General features: G+C 35.6%; 5 protein-coding genes and 1 non-coding gene across 7 annotated transcripts in view; 2 read left to right on the top strand and 4 right to left on the bottom strand.

The window, feature by feature from the left end:
- LOC18054523 (putative pentatricopeptide repeat-containing protein At3g15130) overlaps positions 1 to 572 on the bottom strand; it is a 2,151-nt gene extending 1,579 nt beyond the window's left edge. The window contains 1 exon segment of the mRNA XM_024192231.1: positions 1 to 572. This exon segment is cut by the window's left edge and continues 971 nt beyond it. Within this exon segment, the coding sequence (XP_024047999.1) occupies positions 1 to 559 (559 nt within the window). The 5' untranslated portion in view covers positions 560 to 572.
- Positions 573 to 660: 88 nt separating this feature from the next.
- Positions 661 to 2,315, top strand: LOC18054521 (pentatricopeptide repeat-containing protein At2g20540). Its single transcript, XM_024192232.1, has one exon. It carries the CDS (start codon positions 690 to 692, stop codon positions 2,313 to 2,315), a length of 1,626 nt encoding a protein of 541 aa, XP_024048000.1. The 5' UTR covers positions 661 to 689.
- A 1,045-nt stretch (positions 2,316 to 3,360) lies between these two features.
- On the bottom strand, positions 3,361 to 4,883 carry LOC18054520. The gene is made up of 2 exons (XM_006450532.2): positions 4,474 to 4,883; positions 3,361 to 4,167 (listed from the first exon to the last, which is right to left on the bottom strand). Exons 1-2 carry the CDS (start codon positions 4,646 to 4,648, stop codon positions 3,488 to 3,490), a joined length of 855 nt encoding a protein of 284 aa, XP_006450595.1. The 5' UTR covers positions 4,649 to 4,883; the 3' UTR covers positions 3,361 to 3,487.
- A 1,417-nt stretch (positions 4,884 to 6,300) lies between these two features.
- Positions 6,301 to 8,835, top strand: LOC112101665 (protein FAR1-RELATED SEQUENCE 9-like). The gene is made up of 3 exons (XM_024192489.1): positions 6,301 to 8,424; positions 8,521 to 8,592; positions 8,674 to 8,835. Exons 1-3 carry the CDS (start codon positions 6,301 to 6,303, stop codon positions 8,833 to 8,835), a joined length of 2,358 nt encoding a protein of 785 aa, XP_024048257.1.
- Positions 8,836 to 12,586: 3,751 nt separating this feature from the next.
- Positions 12,587 to 12,670, bottom strand: TRNAL-CAA. Its single transcript has one exon. It is a non-coding gene; the product is annotated as a tRNA-Leu (tRNA).
- Positions 12,671 to 13,043: 373 nt separating this feature from the next.
- LOC18055080 (DDT domain-containing protein DDR4) lies at positions 13,044 to 17,375 on the bottom strand. Of its 2 annotated transcripts, XM_006450531.2 has the most exons (12): positions 17,256 to 17,375; positions 16,957 to 17,141; positions 16,757 to 16,867; positions 16,257 to 16,343; positions 16,117 to 16,154; positions 15,937 to 16,018; positions 15,586 to 15,692; positions 15,347 to 15,506; positions 15,035 to 15,127; positions 14,780 to 14,906; positions 14,211 to 14,253; positions 13,044 to 13,761 (listed from the first exon to the last, which is right to left on the bottom strand). In XM_006450531.2, the coding sequence occupies exons 2-12, from the start codon at positions 17,137 to 17,139 to the stop codon at positions 13,188 to 13,190; spliced, it is 1,605 nt and encodes a 534-aa protein (XP_006450594.2). In that variant the 5' UTR covers positions 17,140 to 17,141; positions 17,256 to 17,375; the 3' UTR covers positions 13,044 to 13,187. The 2 variants fall into 2 exon arrangements, with proteins under 2 accessions (XP_006450594.2, XP_024048080.1); XM_024192312.1 differs by lacking the exon at positions 14,211 to 14,253 and having other exon boundaries at positions 13,316 to 13,761; positions 16,957 to 17,375.
- Positions 17,376 to 20,529: the final 3,154 nt, after the last annotated feature.

The following is a 20,529-nucleotide window of genomic DNA, read 5'->3' as shown; positions in this document are numbered from 1 at the left end:
CTATCATTGCATTCCAAGTTATAAGACTTTTAGCAGGCATTACGTCAAACATCCGTGCAGCTTCATTGATCCTTCCACATTTTGAGTACATATCAATTATAGAATTCCCCACCACAGGGTTCCATTCAAATCCACTTTTCATACACATACCATGAATCTGCATTCCATTTTCAACACTACTCAAAACCCCACTTGCCTTGATATTAGTCGAAAGAGTGAATTCATTTGGTTTAACACTTGAAGAACCCATTTGACAGAATAGAGATAAACATGCCTTGGCATTACCGTTTTGCAAAAACCCGCACATAAGCGCTGTCCATGAAACCACATTTCTCTCCAGCATTTTATCGAACACAGCACAAGCGCCATTCATTTCTCCACATTTTGCATACATATCTATAAGGTCATTGTTTAACATCAAATCAAAACTAAACCCCATTTTAACTAGAGCTCCGTGGAGTTGAACTCCATAGTCAAGTAACAAGTTCTTTGAACAACATCTCAAGGAATCCGCTAATCTCTGGCGCTCACTTACCAACGAAAACGAAACTCGGTTCATCGATTATCTAAGATAGACACTCACTTTATTTATAGTACAGTATAAGGGATTTGAGGTGCTGCGTTTGTAATCTACAGTTGCCTAGTGAAAAAAGGGAGTCTTCTATCAAACACATAATCTGCAGAAATCAATGGCGGCGAGAATCGGTGCGCTAAGCATCAAAGAATTGGAAGATCGTTTTGTACCCATTTTGCAAAGCTGTGAAAACTTGATAGAATTGAAGAAAATTCATACCCAGATTTTAAAATATTTACTCTCACAAAGCAATTTTTTGGTTACAAAAATGATAGATGTATGTAATAGCGGAGGAGATTTAGCCTATGCAAGTTTGCTTTTCAAACAAGTCAAAGAGCCAAATGTGTTTCTGTACAATGCAATGATCAGGGCTTACACAAATAACCATTTGTACGGCCTTGCAATTAATCTTTACAAGCAAATGCTTAGAGATCCACGAACTGGAAGCCTAATTTTGCCTGATAAATTTACATTACCGTTTGTGATTAAATCATGTGCGGGGCTGTTGTGTCCTTCTCTGGGAAAGCAAATTCATGCCCATGTGTGTAAATTTGGGCTGAAGTCGCATTCAATAACAGAGAATGCACTTCTAGATTTGTATGGAAAATGTGATGAGCTAATTGAGGCACACAAAGTGTTCGAGGAAATGACTGATAGAGATATAGTTGCTTGGAATAATCTTATTTCTGGGTATGCTAGATTGGGTCAAATGAAGAAAGCAAGAATGCTATTTGATAAGATGCCTTATAAGACTATTGTCTCATGGACTGCAATGATTTCGGGGTATACACATATAGGGAGCTATGCTGAAGCACTGGATGTATTTCGGCAAATGCAAATGGTGGGTATTGAACCTGATGAGATAAGTATCGTGTCTGTTTTGCCAGCTTGTGCACAACTAGGATCTCTTGAGCTAGGGGAATGGATTCATATGTATTGTGATAAAAATCACTTGTTGCGGAGGACTGTTATTTGCAATGCTCTCATCGAAATGTACATAAAATGTGGTTGCATCAATCAAGCAAGTCAGCTGTTTGATCAGATGGTAGAGAGAGATGTTGTTTCATGGAGTACCGTGATTGGAGGGCTTGCAAATCATGGCAAAGCTCACAAAGCAATTCATCTATTTCACGAAATGCAGAGACTAAAGGTTCCACCAAATGACATTACATTTATTGGTCTATTATCAGCTTGTGCACATACAGGTTTTTGGAATGAGGGGTTGATGTATTTTGATTCGATGAAAAGGGATCATCATATAGAACATAAAATCGAGCATTACGGTTGTTTGGTTGATCTACTTGGACGTGCAGGGCGCCTTGATCAGGCCCTTAATATAATTGAGGAGATGCCAATGAAGCCTGATGCAAAGATATGGGGTTCTTTATTGAGTTCTTGCAGGACATACAGCAATCTTGAGATTGCTGTTATTGCAATGGAGCATCTTCTGGTGCTTGAACCAGAGGACACAGGTAATTATGTGTTGCTTTCGAATATTTATGCTAAAAATGGAAGGTGGGAGGACGTGTCAAGGATGAGGAAACTCATAAGAAGTAAGAGCATGAAGAAAACACCTGGGTGCAGTTTGATTGAAGTCAATAATGAGGTTCAAGAGTTTGTGTCTGGAGATGATACAAAACCATTTTTGAAAGACATCTTCTGGCTGTTAGAGTTGCTAGCTTTGCATCAGGATAGAGCGAAGGATGTGATTGATATTATGTACGAGGATATAGGTGAATAATTGACACTTTTGAGGAAATATAGTAAGCTAACTAGAACTCCGGGGAATCACATTGGAAGAACTCAAATGAATGCAGTCGCAGCTGGATTTGAACAGGGAAGTTACTGTATCTTGAGAGGGAGCAAGGGTATGATAACCCTTTGCTTCAAATTTTTCTCTACACCAACTAATTTAACTATTCATTAGATCCAAAGAGTTGCTGTGTCTGTCGATTTAACATCGTATAGGGTTTAATCCAATTATCAAGTCACACTGCTGGCCTATAATTATTATGGAAAACAGCTGATAGTTTGCAAAGTTTGGCGAATGCTGAATAATAATGTATCCATCTGTTGTTGAATTTACAGAACCTTTTAGTTCGATATTTGTTATCCAGTTGCTGAATAATAATGTATTCATCTGTTGTTGAATTTACAGAACCTTTCCAGTTGACAAAGTTCGCAGCGTTTGGTGAACTCTGAGGAATCCCGATGACTGCTGCATATATGTACTTCACAATTTTAATGATCCCTTCTGCATTTTGCTTTAAAACATTCTTTTTGCTGTGCATGAAACTCAAAAGACAACTGTGAAGTGTTTGTTTCCACAAAAATGATTTTTTTTTGGATCAAATACATAATATAAATGCCCTCTAGCAATTTCTTTGGAGCTGCAATCTCAACATTTCTTATCAACATTGTGCATGCCTTCTTGTGCATAAATCAGAGACAAAACATAATCATGTTTTTAAGCCAAAACAGGTTCATACATACTTGGATACTAATAGGTTTCTAAGAAGGGAGCCCCTACGTTACGATTATCGTAACGTACATCCACACACAGCAACAGTACCCATGGTGGGACCAGCTACTGTTGCTGTGTGTGGCGTACGTTACGATCAACGTAACGTAGCGCTGGCCTTCTAAGAAAGTCTAGTTTTGCAGCAGAATCCAAGCATGTGTAAATAACAAAATAATCTAAGCAGCAAACGAAGAGATCTTTCTTTCATCAAATCCACTGTCCAACTGAACAGTAATGTGAAATGTAATGCAAAAATAGAACCAAATACGAAAAACAAAGCCATCAAATCATTAGGCAACTAGGGCAAGATCCTACAACATATCAAAACTAGATTACTTTGGAATATGATGTGAAAAAGAAAAAGAAAAATAAATCAGGCGGCTAATAAATTGCTAACTGAAGGCAAGCCCGCATATAACAACAATGGAGTAGACACTGCAATCCATGAATATTGCATCAATTACCTTCTGCATCATCAAGCCTACCTCCAAAGTGTTGCTTACTTGAGCCCAACTATCAGTAGAAGGACTATTATCACCTCCTCTTACAGCTCTTTGAAACCCTCCTCGATTATTAAAAAGAAGGCGTGAAACCACAGCTGTCACATTAGTCAGCAAAACCAGAAAAAGAGGCCTAAAGCCTAGAATGAGCTTTATAAAGCCGCTTCCTAATGGAGGAAATTCTAAATAAGAAAAAACAACAAAAAGGGCTATGGCTATAGAACAAAAAAGACGAGTGCGTTCCGTTGCTGAAATGGCAGAACTTATTTGACTAGGAGTAAGAAATTTAAGTTGGCCTCTCCGTGGTTCCATGTGTTGCTGCTCCCTGCTTGATGCAGAAACAGATGAATTTTGATCAGTTGACAAGCAGAAAGACGACTGTTCTCTGCCATTGACTACCAAGGCAGGAACACTTGACGCTTCAGTTCTGGTCTTGGATTCCGGCAGCAGAGATTCGGCACTTCTTTCGTTGTTAAAAGCGCTACTATTCGCAGCATCTACAGCAGAATCCTGTTTAAGCAACGTAGAACCAAGGGGATCACCCTCAATTTTATCGTTGCCGACAGAGGAATCTGCGTATTATCAAATAGGCACCATGAGCAAGTGTAGTCGAATGAAATGACAGAGTTTTCCAATTCCACTAGCAGAAATATAAAGACCAAAGTGCAACCATTTCATAACAGTTCACGAGTTCGGTCATAATTTGTTTGTTACAGATCACAGGCTTTTTATTCGTTATATCTATGAAACTATGCCTTAACTTGTGAGCTCAGATCAGTAGATTAGGATCCATCAATATTGATTATACGTAACAATAATTTAACAACTTGATATCAAATTGAATAAAGCTGATTTTAAAGAGCGGGCGAAAGGGGCACCTGTGGTTTGATCTGAGAGACGGGGTTCGTTGGAAACCAACGGCTTCGATGAGTCGGTCTCCGGCGCATGATGGAGTTGTGAAGGAGGAGGGGCCCGACCCGTTACGAAAGCTAAGCGGTCGGATCCTCTTTCCAAGATTTTTCTTCTTCTGCTTTCTCTGCTGCTCGCCGCCATTTTCTTCTCGTAAATTGCGTTTGCTTCCGACAAACGGCTCGCCAGCACAAGTGTCTAGACCGTAAGACGTGACCCCACTATGGCTTTGGATTTTGGGTCGTGGTGCTGGGCCTACTCGGATCTTTTCGGCTTATATTTTTAGAGCGGTGATATTTCACACTCCTTAAATTGTCTCATTAACCCTTATTTTTTAGTTCCGCAAATTTCCTGATAAAACCCCTCCTACAGATACCCCATTGAAAAAAATAAAAAAAAAAGTTGTAATAAACGTACTGACACCAATACAATTCCAAAAATGCCCTCCATATTAATGTACATCTATTACCTTTTTTCCGTCTATATGTTTTTTTATTTTATTTCAGCTTGCGGTATATTTGTCTATATGAGTGCTAATGTTTGCCCCGGATCAAACCCCGAAAAATATAAAACGGCGTCGTTTTGTTTTTAATTTTTTTTTTACTTCGCGGCTTCTTATTTGCGTCGTTTTCTTTATTTTTTTCTTTTTCGTTTCTTACAGGCTTTCTTCATTTCTTTCGTTTCTTCCATCCTTTCTTCATTTCTTTTTCGTTTCTTCATCTTAAGCTGAACGAGATCCACAGCCCTTGCAACAGCAGCTGAACGAGATCCACAACCCTTGCAACAGCAGCTGAACGAGATCCACAGCCCTTGCATTTAGTGAAGAACAAGACCAAAGCCCTTGCACAGCCCTTGCTCCATCCTCTTCATCTTAAGCTGAACGAGATCTACAGCCCTTGCATTTAGTGAAGAACAAGACCAACATCAGCTGAGTTTCGGTTGAGTTTCGGCTGCGAGCAAGATTGGTTTCGGCATGATTAGTTTCGGCATCTACTAATTAAGCTGAACGAGATCCACAGCCCTTGCATTTAGTGAAGAACAAGACCAACAGCAGCAAGATTGGTTTCGGTTGAGTTTCGGCAAGATTAGTTTCGGCAGAGGAAGATAACATTGTGCCTAAAAGATTGAATTTTGGAAGCTTGAGTTTTTTTTTCGGTACTGTCTTCTTTGTAGCATTTTGTTTTTTAATTTAATTTTAAATTTTTCCCTGTGAATTTATTTCTTCAGTTCTCATGTTCTTGAATTTATTTCTTCAGTAACATTGTAACAATTTCCATACATTAGCTGTTAGCATCACTACGAAAAAAAAAACAGAGTTGAAGCTAAATTGATGATGATGTTAATCTATTTTTAATGTAGAAATGATGTTGTTTATGAAATTGGGTTGTAGCTTCGTAGGATTCAAAATCAATTTAAAAAATTGTGAACGAATGGAGGTAGAGTAATGACCTGGGCTCTGTTTTTTTATAATTGTGTATGTAATTAAATTGGGTATAATGGAATTGTTTTTTTAAAGGCAAGAGAATTAATATTATTATTCTGAATAAAGGAATTATGATCAGTATCAATCGATTTGAGTTTCTACATACATGGCTCAATTTATTTCAAGACTAGTTGATTATATTATTGTGTTTCTTCATCTGCAATTAATACAGGGGCTACAGAAAAAGCAATGTGAGAAGATGTAATTACCATCTGAGTTGTTTCATTTTGCTTTTGAAATTTTGTTTTAAAATTTAATGAATTTGCGATAAATAACTAATAAGATATTGAATTATTTTAATTTGCAGCAGTTAATGGATAATTTCGAACAAGTGGAGGAGGTTGATGAAGTTGGGGAATTGCAGGATTTACAGGGGGCTGATTTGGAAGAAAACAATGAGGAATTGGTGGTGGAAAATGTTGTTGAGCCTACGGTTGGGATGTCTTTTGATAGTCCTGATGAAATGTTTGAATATTATAAAACTTATGGCCTACAAGAGGGGTTTCCAGTGATGCGGAGATCTTGTAGAAAAGGGGATGATGGGAGTTTGAGATATGTGACGTTTACTTGTGGGAGAAACGGCAAGTCAAAAGCCAAAGCCATTAATGTTTTGCGGCTTCAACCAAACCAAAAGATTGGATGCAATGCTAAAATTGGAGGACGTTTGGATATTGTTAGTGGAAAATGGGTAATTGGAAATTTGATCCTTGAACACAATCATGGCGTGAGTCCGAGCAAGAGTAGGTATTTTCGATGCAACCGTTCCATTAGTCCTTTTGTTAAAAAGCAGCTTGAAATAAATGAAGAAGCTGGAATTAAAATGGCTCAAAGTTTTAAGTCGATTGTTGTCAAGGCTGGTGGCTTTGAAAATGTGTCATTTTTAGAAAGAGATGCTAGAAATCATGTTGACAAGGTGAGGCGATTAAGACTCGGAGAAGGGGATGCTATTGCAATTCAGAGGTATTTTCAGAAAATGCAAACAGAAAATGATGGGTTTTACTTCAGTATTGACCTAGATGAGGAGGGTCGGTTAAAAAATGTATTTTGGGCAGATCCAAGGAGTAGGGCAGCCTATAAGGACTTTGGGGATGTTGTCACATTTGATACCACATACCTAACAAACAAGTATGACATGCCATTTGCTCCTTTTGTAGGAGTTAATCACCATGGTCAATCAATTTTGTTAGGATGTGGGTTGATTTCGCATGAGGACACGGAAACATTTACGTGGTTATTTGACACATGGCTATCGTGTATGTCTGGGTGTCCTCCCCTTGGAATCATTACAGATCAAGATAAAGCGATGAAAAGGGCAATTCAGATTGTTTTTCCAGACACTAGGCATCGATGGTGTTTGTGGCATATATTGAAAAAGGTGCCTGAGAAGTTGGGAAGGTATGCAGAATATCATGCCATTAGAGTTTCATTACTTTCTGTTGTTTATGACTTACATACTCCTGTTGAATTCGAGGAAGCTTGGCATGACATGTTAGATAGATATGATCTTAGAAATAATCAGTGGTTGAATGATTTGTATGTGGAAAGAAATCGTTGGGTTCCAGCATTCGTGAAAACTACTTTTTGGGCTGGAATGTCAACCACTCAGCGTAGTGAGAGTATGAATGCTTTCTTTGATGGGTATGTTAACTCGAAGACAACTTTGAAGCAATTTGTGGAGAAATATGAGAAAGCAATGGAAAGTAAAATTGAGAAAGAATGGCAAGCAGATGCACGAAGTTTTAGCCAACGGTTGCCATGTCGTACCAGTTTTGCCATGGAAAAGCAAGTTGAAGAAGTGTACACTATTTCCAAGTTTCAAGAATTTCAGCAAGAGCTGGTGAATAAGATATATTGTGAGGTTTTCAGTTGTGGGGGGTCAGAATATGAAGTTATTGAAAACGATGAAAAGAGTAGAGAAAAGACTTTTAGAGTCATTTTTGAAAAAGATGAAGGTGAAATTCGTTGTGTGTGCTCAATGTTTGAATACAAGGGCATTCTTTGCAAACACGCTATCGCAGTGTTGTCACGTAACCGTGTGCAATTACTGCCTGAAAAGTATATCCTACGAAGATGGAGGAAAGATGTGCGGAGGTTCTATAGTAAAGTCAAAGTCAGTTATGATGCACGGAGTTCGAGCATTGAACATCAGCGATATAGAGAGGAGTGCACTGCTTTTTATGATGTTGCTGAGGTAGCTTCCAAAAATGAAGAAAGTCATAAAAACATTATGGGTTGGATTGAGAAAGCTATGAAGGATGTTTCTCTAAATGTTCGATGTGACGGCGACGATACAACCATTGATGGTGGATCCAGTAGTAACATACAAGATCCAGTGGTAAGTCGGCGTAAAGGTCGTCCACCTAGTCAAAGAAAGCAAAAGCAATTTAAGCGGCCAAAACAGAAATCGAACAACGTTTCGATAAACACAACTATAGAGGTAATTGTATATACTTTAGATTAATTTAATACTTTAATACATTCATTTTAAATTAATTTAATATATACTTTAAATGTGTGTTGACTGCACTCCTAGGACGCGGAGATACATGATTTATCCTCTCAGGTGGCCACTACAATCCCAACACAAGAGAGCAATATGGCTATGGTAATATTTTTTTATTTGCTATTTCCTTTCATTGTCATATGTTTGATAATTTGTGTTTAACTTTTTTTTTTGGTACAACAGCAACCACAACAAGCACCCCCACAACATGCATTTTTCCCCCCTTACTATCAGTATTGGATGAATTACGGTCCAGCTCATCATGTGCACTTGCAACATGCACCGCAACAAAATTTCGAGGAGGCCAATCAAGGGGAGTTTTCAACTAATGAACCAAGCATGTAATCAAAGTTAGGTTATGCTTATGTTTTATGTACTATTCAACTAATGTACTAATGTAATTTGGTGTATGTGTATTTCGACATTTTTTAAATTATGGAGTTCTTAAGTCTATTTTCAAAATTCTAGAAATTGATTAATTTGAAAAATATTAGAATGATTTGGGCCATAGTATAATTTTGAGAATAAATTTTGGGGCCAAATTATAATTTCATAATACTATGAATTAATAAGTTTATTTTCAAAAGTTTAGAATTGGATTAATTTGGAAAATATTAGAATGATTTGGGCCATAGTATCATTTTGAGAATAATTTTTGGGGCCAAATTATAATTTCATAATACTATGAATTAATAAGTTTATTTTCAAAAGTTTAGAATTGGATTAATTTGGAAAATATTAGAATGATTTGGGCCATAGTATCATTTTGAGAATAATTTTTGGGGCCAAATTATAATTTCATAATACTATGAATTAATAAGTTTATTTTCAAAAGTTTAGAATTGGATTAATTTCGAAAATATTAGAATGATTTGGGCCATAGTATCATTTTGAGAATAATTTTTGGGGCCAAATTATAATTTCATAATACTATGAATTAATAAGTTTATTTTCAAAAGTTTAGAATTGGATTAATTTCGAAAATATTAGAATGATTTGGGCCATAGTATCATTTTGAGAATAAATTTTGGGGCCAAATTATAATTTAACAATACTATGAATTAATAAGTTTATTTTCAAAAGTTTAGAATTGGATTAATTTCGAAAATATTAGAATGATTTGGGCCATAGTATCATTTTGAGAATAATTTTTGGGGCCAAATTATAATTTCATAATACTATGAATTAATAAGTTTATTTTCAAAAGTTTAGAATTGGATTAATTTCGAAAATATTAGAATGATTTGGGCCATAGTATCATTTTGAGAATAAATTTTGGGGCCAAATTATAATTTAACATGAAAATGCTATTACATATGTCTACAAGTCTTTAACTTGAAACAACTTAAAAATAATACTTTAAGAGAAAACATAATACAACAATCATCAGTATTTTAATAAAATCATATCGTGGTGCCTCTCTCTTTCGAAGTTCGTCATCCAATAATCGCCTCTGCACTTCACGTTCTCGCATATGCTCAAGTTCTTTATGCAATAATTGAAATTTAACGGACAAACACTCGATCTCTAAGCCTAACTTCGTAATTTCATCCGCTAACAAGTCTATTTTCTCTTCGGTTGGTTTACGATCTTCTGCCCATTGAAAGTTCTTACATCCTCTACAAATCCAAAATTTCCGATTTGGATTTTTTGTTGTGCGTGACGTTAACAACTCCATATGATTACCGCATCTATTACACATTTGCAATGAGCTCCGATTCTCACTTAGCTCGGATGACATTGTTTGTGGTTAATAGTCCCTTGGGAATAAACTGCCCAAAAACGGAAACAATTACAGTTAATAATGCCAAAGAAATTACCCAAATCAAATTTTAATTGCAATTACAGTTAGTTAGACTTAAAAGAAAAGAAAACTAGAACATATGAACAACATGATTACTGCCTGAACCACCCAGAAACATGCCAGAAAATACCACCCAGAACCCAAGCCACATGTCAGCAACTAATACCAAAATGCCAGAAACCCAGCAGCTAATCTCCAAACTAGAAGCAACATGCCAGAAAATACCACCCAGAACCCAAGCCACATGCCAGCAGCTAATACCAAAATGCCAAAAACAAACTAGCAGCAACATGCCAAAAAATCCCACCAACAACCCAAGCCACATGCCAGCAACTAATACCCAAATGCCAGAAACCCAGCAGCTAATCTCCAAACTAGAAGCAACATGCCAGAAAATACCACCCAGAACCCAAGCCACATGCCAGCAGCTAATACTAAAATGCCAAATACAAACTAGCAGCAACATGCCAAAACCACCAACAACCCAAGCCACATGCCAGCAACTAATACCAAAATGCCAGAAACCCAACAGCTAATATCCAAACTAGAAGCAACATGCCAGAAAATACCACCCAGCTAATACCAAAATACCACCCAGCAACCACCCAGTAGCTATGAAAACTAGAAGCAACATGCCAGAAAGGCTATCAAAGAACCCAAGCCAAAATGCACACAATCTATACACACACAACTGGAGATAAAATACAACCCTCCATCAATAATATTAATCCTCATCACTCGGTTACATTAATTCAAAAAATAACATAAAATACAGAAAGAGAACAGCTGCAATTGATTCAAATAAGGAATATCTTATTTGGATTTGCCCTACTTAATACTCTCTGTCATGGCTAAGTTTTGTTGTTTCGCTTTACAATTCCCACTTCTATCGATTTGTTCCATCACAAACCCTTCTTGTGCTTAACAATTAACCACTGTAATTAGAAAAATTCCCACCAAGACCAACTTATTCCATTGAGTGTACACTTTAGCAACAATAATAATTCAAAGAGATTAACTCATAGTTTTGTAATTGTTGTTACAAAAATTAAGTCAGAGACCCTGATGCCATGATTGTGGGTCGGATGCCTAACTAATTAGAACTCAAAAATTAAAAGTGTGGTCTTCAAAAATTTAATTAAATTAAAGAGGAACAAAATTTAGCAAATACAGCTTTCAAGTGGAACAAAATTCAAGAATTCAACAGGGCAATGACATTAAATCAAAGAGGAACAAAATTTAGCACTTGTTGAGCAATGAAATTAAATTCAACAGGGCAGCCTAACCTAGATCAACCAAATCGTCCCCATTTTGCCATAACTTAAGAGGAAAAAACGAAGCATTACCAGGGCAGCCTAACCTAGATCAACCAAATCGTCCCCATTTTGCCATAACCTAAAGAGGAAAAAACGAAGCATTACCTCGGGCTGTGAACTTTGCCGTTTCGTGAGTTCAATTTCCCGAACAAGCTTCGAGTACCAGTGTTACCAGTGTTGACGATGATCGTGGCTGTCAGTCGGTCGTCGTGGATCCCGAATGTCTGGACCTCAGGAGAGGAAGGAAAGTAAAGAAACGAAGAAACGAAGAAACGAAGAAACGAAGAAATGAAGAGATGAAGAGATAACGGAACAAGACCAAGTTGGGATCTCTGTTGCTCTGTTGCTTTCACAGGTGAAACGAAGAAACAAAAACGAAGAGGAAGATAGATTTTATTCTTCTCAAAATATCATCACAAAACGTCGTCGTTTTAGAGTTTTCCAAAAGAAAAAAAATAATAATCAAAACGACGCCGTTTACATCATTTTCGGGGTTTGACCCGGGGCAAACATCATTTTCCTGTCTATATTTATGTACTGTGGGTTGTGATCTTCGGCAGTGCTTTGTTCTGCAGATGACCTCGAGTTGCCAAAATGCGATGGGTGAGGCGGTGGAGCAGCCGGGGACCCGTGCGGCGGGGGCTAGGATTTTGCCCTAGTGTCATTCTGTCAAATACTTTTTAATTTCACTTTGATTTGTGATTTGTGGAGATAAAGAGAATTTGTACGAATTGAATTTGTGGAGATAAAAATTTCATTATGAATTTTTTGAAAAACGGATCCGACGAGGAATCCTTGCTTGAGAGGGCTTAAGATTGAGGTTATAAAGAGGTTATAAATCCAAGAACAATTCATAAATAAAACATTGACCAAAATGAATTTATTAACTTGTGGATTACAATTGATGGGCTTTGTCCAATTTTTCCAGTCCAGAAGGAAAAAAAGAGGTCTACCAAGCAATAAATGAAAATGAATTTGTCAGAAGTGGGATTTGAACCCACGCCCTCTTTCGAAGACCAGAACTTGAGTCTGGCGCCTTAGACCACTCGGCCATCCTGACTTGTGCTTGTGTGTTTGCAAATGAATATTATTGCATTGACATTTACTAACCCAAAACCAGTTTCTCTTCGAAAGTCGATCCTTTTCTCTCTAAAGAAAATCAAACCTTCTTTTGTGTTTCTATTCTGGGGGAAAAAAAAAATTGAACTTCGACAAACGGAACTTGTTCAATTAGTCAGGTCATTTTATTTATTTATTTATTTGTTCGTTCAATTGATAGGAATAGAAATGAAAGTGCTAGATAAATAACAATATAACATCAGCCAAGATCGTGGGAATATCAGAACCTTTACATAAACCATTTCCTTCGGCAAAAAATACAAAATAACACTTCTCAGGAACCAAATTGCAAGTTACAAACTTTGGGATTCAGGTTTGGAGAAGCAATACTTAGATGGCATTTCTTTCATTTTTTTACAATCCTGTTTAGCAAAATTTCCTTCTAACACAAAAAAAGAAGGATAATCATTACAACCGTTTGCCAAGACTTCAATATGAAGTTTCCATTTCTGAGTTTTCTAGCTATCACTGACCTCTTCTGAGTCAGCAACCTCTTCCGAGTCGGCCACAATAGGCAAGGTCTCATGTCCCGATGTTTCACTGTTTATGTGTTCAACTGATATTTCATTATCTGAATCTACCATGATATTGTCAAGGGCGGTGTTATGGGTTGGTCTTTGCCTCAACCTATTTTTTGCACCCAAATTTTTGGATTCCATGCCATGATTGCTAGAACCTCCAGCTAATCCTGGACTCCAGCATGATCCCACGGTAGTAGGCTTCTGGACCAGGAGTGTTGTTGCATGCTTCCTCTTGCCAAGATTGTCCCATTCCTCATCAGAACTGCCTGAGTCGCTAGCATTGGCATTATCATCATCCTTTTTGCCATCATAATCATCATCCTCATTCTCGCCGTCATCATCACCATCGTTGCAAGCTTGTTGAAGTATATCACTCTCAGTATCACTACCTGCAGAGTCACCTTTTTCACCAGAACTGTCTTTCGAGCTTGTTCCCAACCCAGAAGAAGCATCCTTTCCCTGCTTAATAAGCTTCTTCTCAATTCTTTGCTCTTTGGTACTCCTACTTTTCCTGAACCACCAAATCAAGTGACAACCAGCACAAGGCAGCTTTTCTTTCAGAAAATAACAGAAAAAATTCTCCCATTAAAACAAGTTTTATGCTCTTTTAACATAAAATCTGAAATGTAACGAGATTTTACTGAATTCAAATCAAAGTGCATCAAATCTAATCCAAGTGGTCATTTTATCCAAAGCCTAATTCTAGAAAAAATCCAAATGCTCTCTCCTCATCATTGAGAATATAACAGCTGCTACTGATCCATCCACAATATCAATGAGAACTTTCTTAATATTCCATCACCCCCGTCAATCATCTAAGAGATCATAATTAACAGTAAACTCAAAACATGCCCTAAAGAGTAACATGTCACAGAAGATTACAATTCGATTATCTATGAATAAAGCCCAAAAAAAATTAAAAATCTATATAGAACAGCAAAGTTATCAGATTGAGCTTACTTTGTAACCGCAATAGCCTCATCAATGGCCCGATCATACTCATCTGCTCAGAATTCCCAAATTATTATGGTCAATGCATAATTATATTGAAGGGAGAAAGCAAAAAATTACATACAGAAATACATGTGCGTATGCCAAGGTCAAAACATGTGAGAAATTGTCCAAGAGATTTCGAAAAATTCATACCCATATTCCATGATCTCTGTTCTTTTCTTGTTTACCAAATTAGTATGCTGTGCATGTGTGTCCACTTTGGTGCAATAAGCTCAGGACAGTAGATAAAGAAATATCGAGCATGTAGAAGTGGTGTTTCAGCCAACACTGAGTGTTAAAAAATGCTTCTCATTCAAAGTTGTGAACTCAACAAATCTACTTCAGTCATTCTTTTGATGTAAAGGTGAACTTCCATTATTGATATGGCCAAAGTTTCTAGCATGTGAATTAATAATAATGCATTTAAACCCCAACAGAAGAAACATATGCAATATCCACAGACATGATTAAATTAGGAAACCACATCTTAAGTATACCAGATTACAAAGGCTATACAAACAGGAATTCTATCATACCGAATGTATAACTGACTGGCCTATGACTCCTACAGGAACGAGTTACCCCAGCAGCATAGGGATTTCGAAAGCCATCCAGCAGGAGCATCTCTTCTCTTTGTTTTCGTTTCAACAATCTTTGCTTCTTCTAATAAGCATAAAATCACTGTTAAAGCTAAACCATTGAGAAGAGTAACAAACTAAAAAGATCATAAAACTATGGTGCCACCTCAAGATTATTAGTATATAGTCGAAAAAGGGGATCTTGAAGCTTGCCTTATGGAATTTCTCCACAGAAGGAACAGCATCACTGGCAATTGCCTTGCCAACGTCAACTTCTGCTACAACTTTGCTAGAAGAGAGTTCATCCTGCCATTGCCGGCAATATGCAATTCTAATCAATTCTGAAAATAATTTGAAAAAATAAATAAATAATCTATCCTGCCAAAAATTTATCCTCACATTTCATCTCTTCCCCGACAACGGATATGCGTTCTACTACTAATCCAAGGAAAAGAGGATTATGTGTTTAATAAAACAAAAGGGACAGAAGATGCATAATCCCAAGACCAAGAATTGTCTTCTTACCACAACTGCGCGAAACTCCTCAAGACTGGTTGCAACCGTTTCCCACTGAGAACAAGTAGGCGGTGGAGCTAAACATGCTTTCCCTTTCATTCTTGTTTTTGACCCACCATTTTTAACTTCTCTGTACAATCTATAACCGATTATTGTACTTCCATCATACCTACCAAGGATAGAATAGAAACTGTCAACACTGGCCAAGCAAGAGGCTATATGAAATCTAGAAGATGTATTACAATTACCAATATGAATTTCCATTTCCATCTTTTCCTAACTTATCTTTGCGGAAACAAGAAAGTTGAGTTCCTTCTTTCAAAGCACCATTAATATAAGACACAGTATCATCTTGCTGTAAACAAAGAGAAGCCCTTATCAGAGTGTTTTCAAAAATAATGAAACAAACAAACTGCAAGCATGGATTATTCATCTTATTGCTGTACAGTTATTTGAAAGTAAATTAAAAAAGAAAAAAGAAAACAAAAGAGAGAAAATAGCATCATTTGAAATGACAGAGCATCCAGAAATAAAACATTTGAAAAGTACCCAATGCAATTAAGGAAGACCAATATATTGTAAAGAGGCCAGTAAATTACATCAGCTCGGATTTCACAAAGTGCTTTTAGAATTAGTAACCGACATTTTGGATTTAGTTCTTTGTATCGAGATATCTCCTCTCTGCAAAACCAAGCAAGGAAAAGTCATTATGTTCAAAGTCTAAAGACTTGAGGAACAAGCACGCAAAACAAGTATAGAGAGAACCGAGTCATCAATACCCTTTAGCTACCGTTAAGGGAATCTCCCCTTCAGCAACCTACAAAAATAAAGCGCAAAAACATCCAAATTGCAGCAGTGATCCAAATTACAAAAGAGTAATACAGTAAGATCAGTAGCAAATAATTCAAAAATGCCTTACCCATGGCCACCACATCACAAGTTTCTTACACAGTACAGTCACCCATGCATCAGAACCATTCAATGATTTGCTCACAGGTGGTATCCCCTGAAAAAAATCATATGATAAAAGAAATCTATCGTTATAAAGATGTCTAATACTTGATAAAAACTAAAAATTTTGACAATTTCACGATCAATCAGCCCTTGAAAGGCACGTGAGAGCAAGATAGTTGTTTCTTTTTATTCCTCTTTCATCATTGCATTTGATAAAAACAGCTATCATATCCGTAAGTTTACTTTTCAATCTTTCAAAACTATCTCTCAGCATCTCCAACTTTCCAGGTAAGTCCTGAGTCTTGATGAAATAAATCACAACAATTTATAAATGACAGCAAAAGTGATAGGCAACATTCTACTAGCAGAAAATTTAGTCACATTGCATCATGCCACTAAATAACATATACATGATCAAGCACCCAAATGCGCACACACAAAAATTAACAACGACAGTAAAATAACCTTCAACAGTACAATGTGAAGCTGAGCATTTGACTTGTTAGGAGCAATAAGCCCCATCTCTATCTCCTCAGCGGTTAACTTCAAATTACCTCCTATAACTGGTTCAAAAACCTACAAAAGCTTCTCGTATAAGCATTAATTTATCACATTTTATCTCATTATCTCTAAAAGAAAAAAGAAAGTAATAGAATGGATCTTACGTTCAAGAAATTGAGAACAGAAGCCAGTTCCCAACGTTCACGTAACTTCTTAACCTCCAACTCAGAAGATGATTCGTCGAGGGCGATTACCGAGTCCTCCTCTTTCACAATCACAGCCACATTTTTATCTCCGACGCAATTTTGTCTCGAGGACGACCCCGTCTTACGGCGTGTGGAGACCATTTCTAGAGAGAGAAACGATGGAAAATGAAAAGTTGAAACTCGGCGGGGAAGAGAGAGGAGATGAAATGCGAGGGTAAATTTCTGGGATTTTCCCGCCTAAATGGTTTTACTTTTACCTCAGATCGCGCGGTTAGGTTGGTTTGCTAGGGTTAATTTCAGAACCGCCTTTTAGAAATTAGAATCTTGCTCCCCACATCCAATCTTCTTCTTTTTTCGGACCTCTAGTTTAAAGCACGGTCGTTTTATCCAATTTTAAGGTGGGGTGACAAAAGCCACCGGGAATTTTATCCATCCATGTGTGACAAAGATTGGTTCTTTTTCCGATTAAAATAAAGTTGAGTTTGGTTGAAAATTTAGGTTTAATGGTCTGTGGTCAGTTTGATTTTGTTGTGTAGTCTAGAGAATAAGAACTAAAAGCACATTAGGTATTAATATGGCCTAAATAAATTTTTATTGTAATTTTAATTATAGTTATTGTTTTGTTGAGTAGCAGTTTTTAGACTTTAAATAATAATAACACATGCTATGAATAATAATGTGGTAGCGGAGAACATTAGTGAATAATGAAAAACCTATAACTTAATATTAATTTTCTAATATTGTTATAGCCTACAAAGTGTAATTAGGAAAGTGTGAAGAAATTAAATATTCTTGGAAAATAAATATGAAAATGTGTTTGAAAATTGTTTTAGGAAATATTTCTTGAAATAAATTTGGAAATATTTTTTGAAAAAATTCTAAAAATATTTTTTCAGAAATGTTTTTTTTTTTAAGAATGCTAAAAATCTTTTTTGGGAATGTTCATGGTAGAATACTAGAAATATTTTCTCGAAATTTATCTTTAGAAGAAATATTTTCGGATTGAATCTAAAATATTTTTTTTTAGATTGGAGAAAAATTGGGGCTTGTTCGGTATTATTTCTGAATTTGTATTTTCTGAAAACAAAAATGAAAATGAAAATTGTATTTGCAGTTGTTGTATTTTGAATTTAAGCATGTGTTTAGTATCATTTTTTATATCATGTATTTTAAAATTGAAAACAGTAATATGTGTTCGGTAAACACAGTTGATAATGATAAAAACAAAGAATATGTGTTTGGTAGTATCTTTTTCAAAAATTATTTTTACTAAGCATTTAAGTTATACTCATAGTTAAAAAATAATTGTTTAGCCAATACATACACAAATATACCATAATAATGCATACATACACAAGCTTCTTATACACTTCTTTTTTTTTCATTAATTCTGACACATGCTTAACATTAATCCTAATGCTTGCTTTTACATCGAATATCAATTCATGTTTTACATTATATATCAATGCATGCTTAACATTATTCATAGTGCATGCTTTTACATGAAATATAAGTACATGCTTAACATCAATTATAATCCATGCTTTTACATCAAATATCAATGCATGCTTAACATTGATTTCAATGCATGCTTCTACATAAAATATCAATGCATGCTTTGTCCATATATCTAATCCGCATGCATTTCACAATGTCAACCATATGCATTCAATCATGATACATGCTCGCCAAAGTGAGTCTTTTTAGTCAATAATTATCTGTTAACTCTTTGATTTTTAATTCAAAACAAATAAATAGTTGATGCAAGTGAATCAACATTGTATGTATGCTTTTTTTTTTGGATTTAGTATTTTAAATTTTACTATTATTATTATTATTATTATATGTTAATTGGTTCTCTAGTAGCTCATTTTACAAGATGTCCCCTTATAGCTTAAGGTCCCCCAAGTGGGCTTGGCTAAGGGTTCAATGTAAATTGAATTTCACTTTAACGTATCCATACCTTTCAAACCATAACCCACAATGGTTACCCCCAACATAGTGGGTTGCGTTTACCATGAAATGTATTTCTTGTGAGTTGGACTAGATCATTAGGCCTAACATTGATTTTTAGGTAGTAACATTAATTGAATTTAATTCGTGCCACTTGTTTATTAAATATTCTAAATATGAGTTTAGAAATTCCAATATTAATAAATAGTTCTTTTTTTTTAAGAGGACGTCAATAAATAGTTCAAGCTCATGTTATTATTTATGACATGAATAATAAAGAAAATGGATCAATGTGACCCAAATTCGATCCATTACTTACCCTAATTGATCCCATAATTACTTGTACACAATTTATGTGGCAAGATACTATTTGATGAAAGTTTTGTCTAAATGACTCTTCATGATATCAATCATATTGTATTTAAGGGCGGAGAGGCAAGGTTAAATTATGAATTCTGCAAATGTCAGAGCATGTGAGAGTACAAAATAAATTTATTACGAACTTAACTTTAAATAAAAAAAATATAGAAATTCTCTTAACTCCAATTAAAATGGAAAATTAGTATCGTACTTTAAAGGTTCCAAAATAGCAATAATTTAGTTAATGAAGGGTATTTCAATTTTTTGAGTTAAATCACGTTACGGCCCAATCTAGTCGTGATTAAGGTCTATCCTTAACTATGGAATGTTAAATTTTGATCAATAATTGTTGCGTTTGTTTACATAGTCTTAAATTGTTTTCTTCGTTTAAAAGGTTTAGATGGAAATAATCAACCTCATCCAGTAAGTACAAATACTTATAATTTATTAGTACTTTGATGTAGGTAATTGTATGTGGAAATCGCATTTTAGCAACTCTTAAGTCATTGTATGAAATTTTTAGCATATGGTGTAAAAGATGAGACTTTAAAATTAAGGTTTAGCTCCAATAGTAAGGGTTAACTTCTCTAAAATTCATATCTTTGATTAAAGTTTGAATAAGTGAGTGCGTGAGTTCATAAAATACAAAAGAAAAAATTTCTAAAAGATAACTCTAAATAAGCATGTCTTCAGCATAAAGCATTTTATTTTGGTGTAAAATTTTGACTCTCAAGTCAATAAACACTCAAGTGTATTAATTTCATGAAAATTACTAAATTAGTGACCCATTTGAGACAAATATTTTATTTTGAAAGAATAAAAAGCCAGAGATATGGATGTCATTAACCATTTATACGAGACATGAAACTCCTTATTGTAGTTTTTCAAATAGGTTTCTTACCCATAAGATAATGACTAAAATTTACCTCTATGCTGTGATACCCCGTAAGCCATAACAATCAAGATCCCAACATTTTAAGGTTATTTTGGGTTTTAGAGGCCTATTTGATATAAATGAAAATTTTATGCCCTTATTTGTGAAAATGTAAAACATAAGGGATCCAGATTTAATATAAAAACACTAAAAATGTACTTGTTTTTATGTGATTTCTCTGGATGGAGAACATTATTTGTCCATGTGTATTAAATAATTCCTCAATACAGTAGCACTCTCTAATTAGAAATGAAAAACAAATAATTGGGTCGTATTAGTGTTAT

The sequence above is a fragment of the Citrus clementina genome, unplaced genomic scaffold, assembly GCF_000493195.1.
Source record: "Citrus clementina cultivar Clemenules unplaced genomic scaffold, Citrus_clementina_v1.0 scaffold_1, whole genome shotgun sequence".
Classification (NCBI taxonomy): Eukaryota; Viridiplantae; Streptophyta; class Magnoliopsida; order Sapindales; family Rutaceae; genus Citrus; species Citrus x clementina.
Note: the sequence above shows the minus strand (reverse complement) of the source record. Positions and strands in the feature narration are given on the sequence as shown.

What these genes read in the sequence shown, in the direction of transcription:
- LOC18054520 (XM_006450532.2), bottom strand. Translation starts at nt 4,648, where the DNA reads ATGGCGGCGAGCAGCAGAGAAAGCAGAAGAAGAAAAATCTTGGAAAGA. An exon ending in TCTCTCAGATCAAACCACAG is followed by an intron (nt 4,168 to 4,473) that starts GTGCCCCTTTCG and finishes GATAATACGCAG; the next exon opens with ATTCCTCTGTCGGCAACGAT.
- LOC112101665 (XM_024192489.1), top strand. Translation starts at nt 6,301, where the DNA reads ATGGATAATTTCGAACAAGTGGAGGAGGTTGATGAAGTTGGGGAATTG. An exon ending in CGATAAACACAACTATAGAG is followed by an intron (nt 8,425 to 8,520) that starts GTAATTGTATAT and finishes CTGCACTCCTAG; the next exon opens with GACGCGGAGATACATGATTT. An exon ending in AAGAGAGCAATATGGCTATG is followed by an intron (nt 8,593 to 8,673) that starts GTAATATTTTTT and finishes TTGGTACAACAG; the next exon opens with CAACCACAACAAGCACCCCC.
- LOC18054521 (XM_024192232.1), top strand. Translation starts at nt 690, where the DNA reads ATGGCGGCGAGAATCGGTGCGCTAAGCATCAAAGAATTGGAAGATCGT.
- LOC18055080 (XM_006450531.2), bottom strand. Translation starts at nt 17,139, where the DNA reads ATGGTCTCCACACGCCGTAAGACGGGGTCGTCCTCGAGACAAAATTGC. An exon ending in GGAAATGGAAATTCATATTG is followed by an intron (nt 15,507 to 15,585) that starts GTAATTGTAATA and finishes TATCCTTGGTAG; the next exon opens with GTATGATGGAAGTACAATAA. An exon ending in GAGGCTATTGCGGTTACAAA is followed by an intron (nt 13,762 to 14,210) that starts GTAAGCTCAATC and finishes TTGGTGGTTCAG; the next exon opens with GAAAAGTAGGAGTACCAAAG.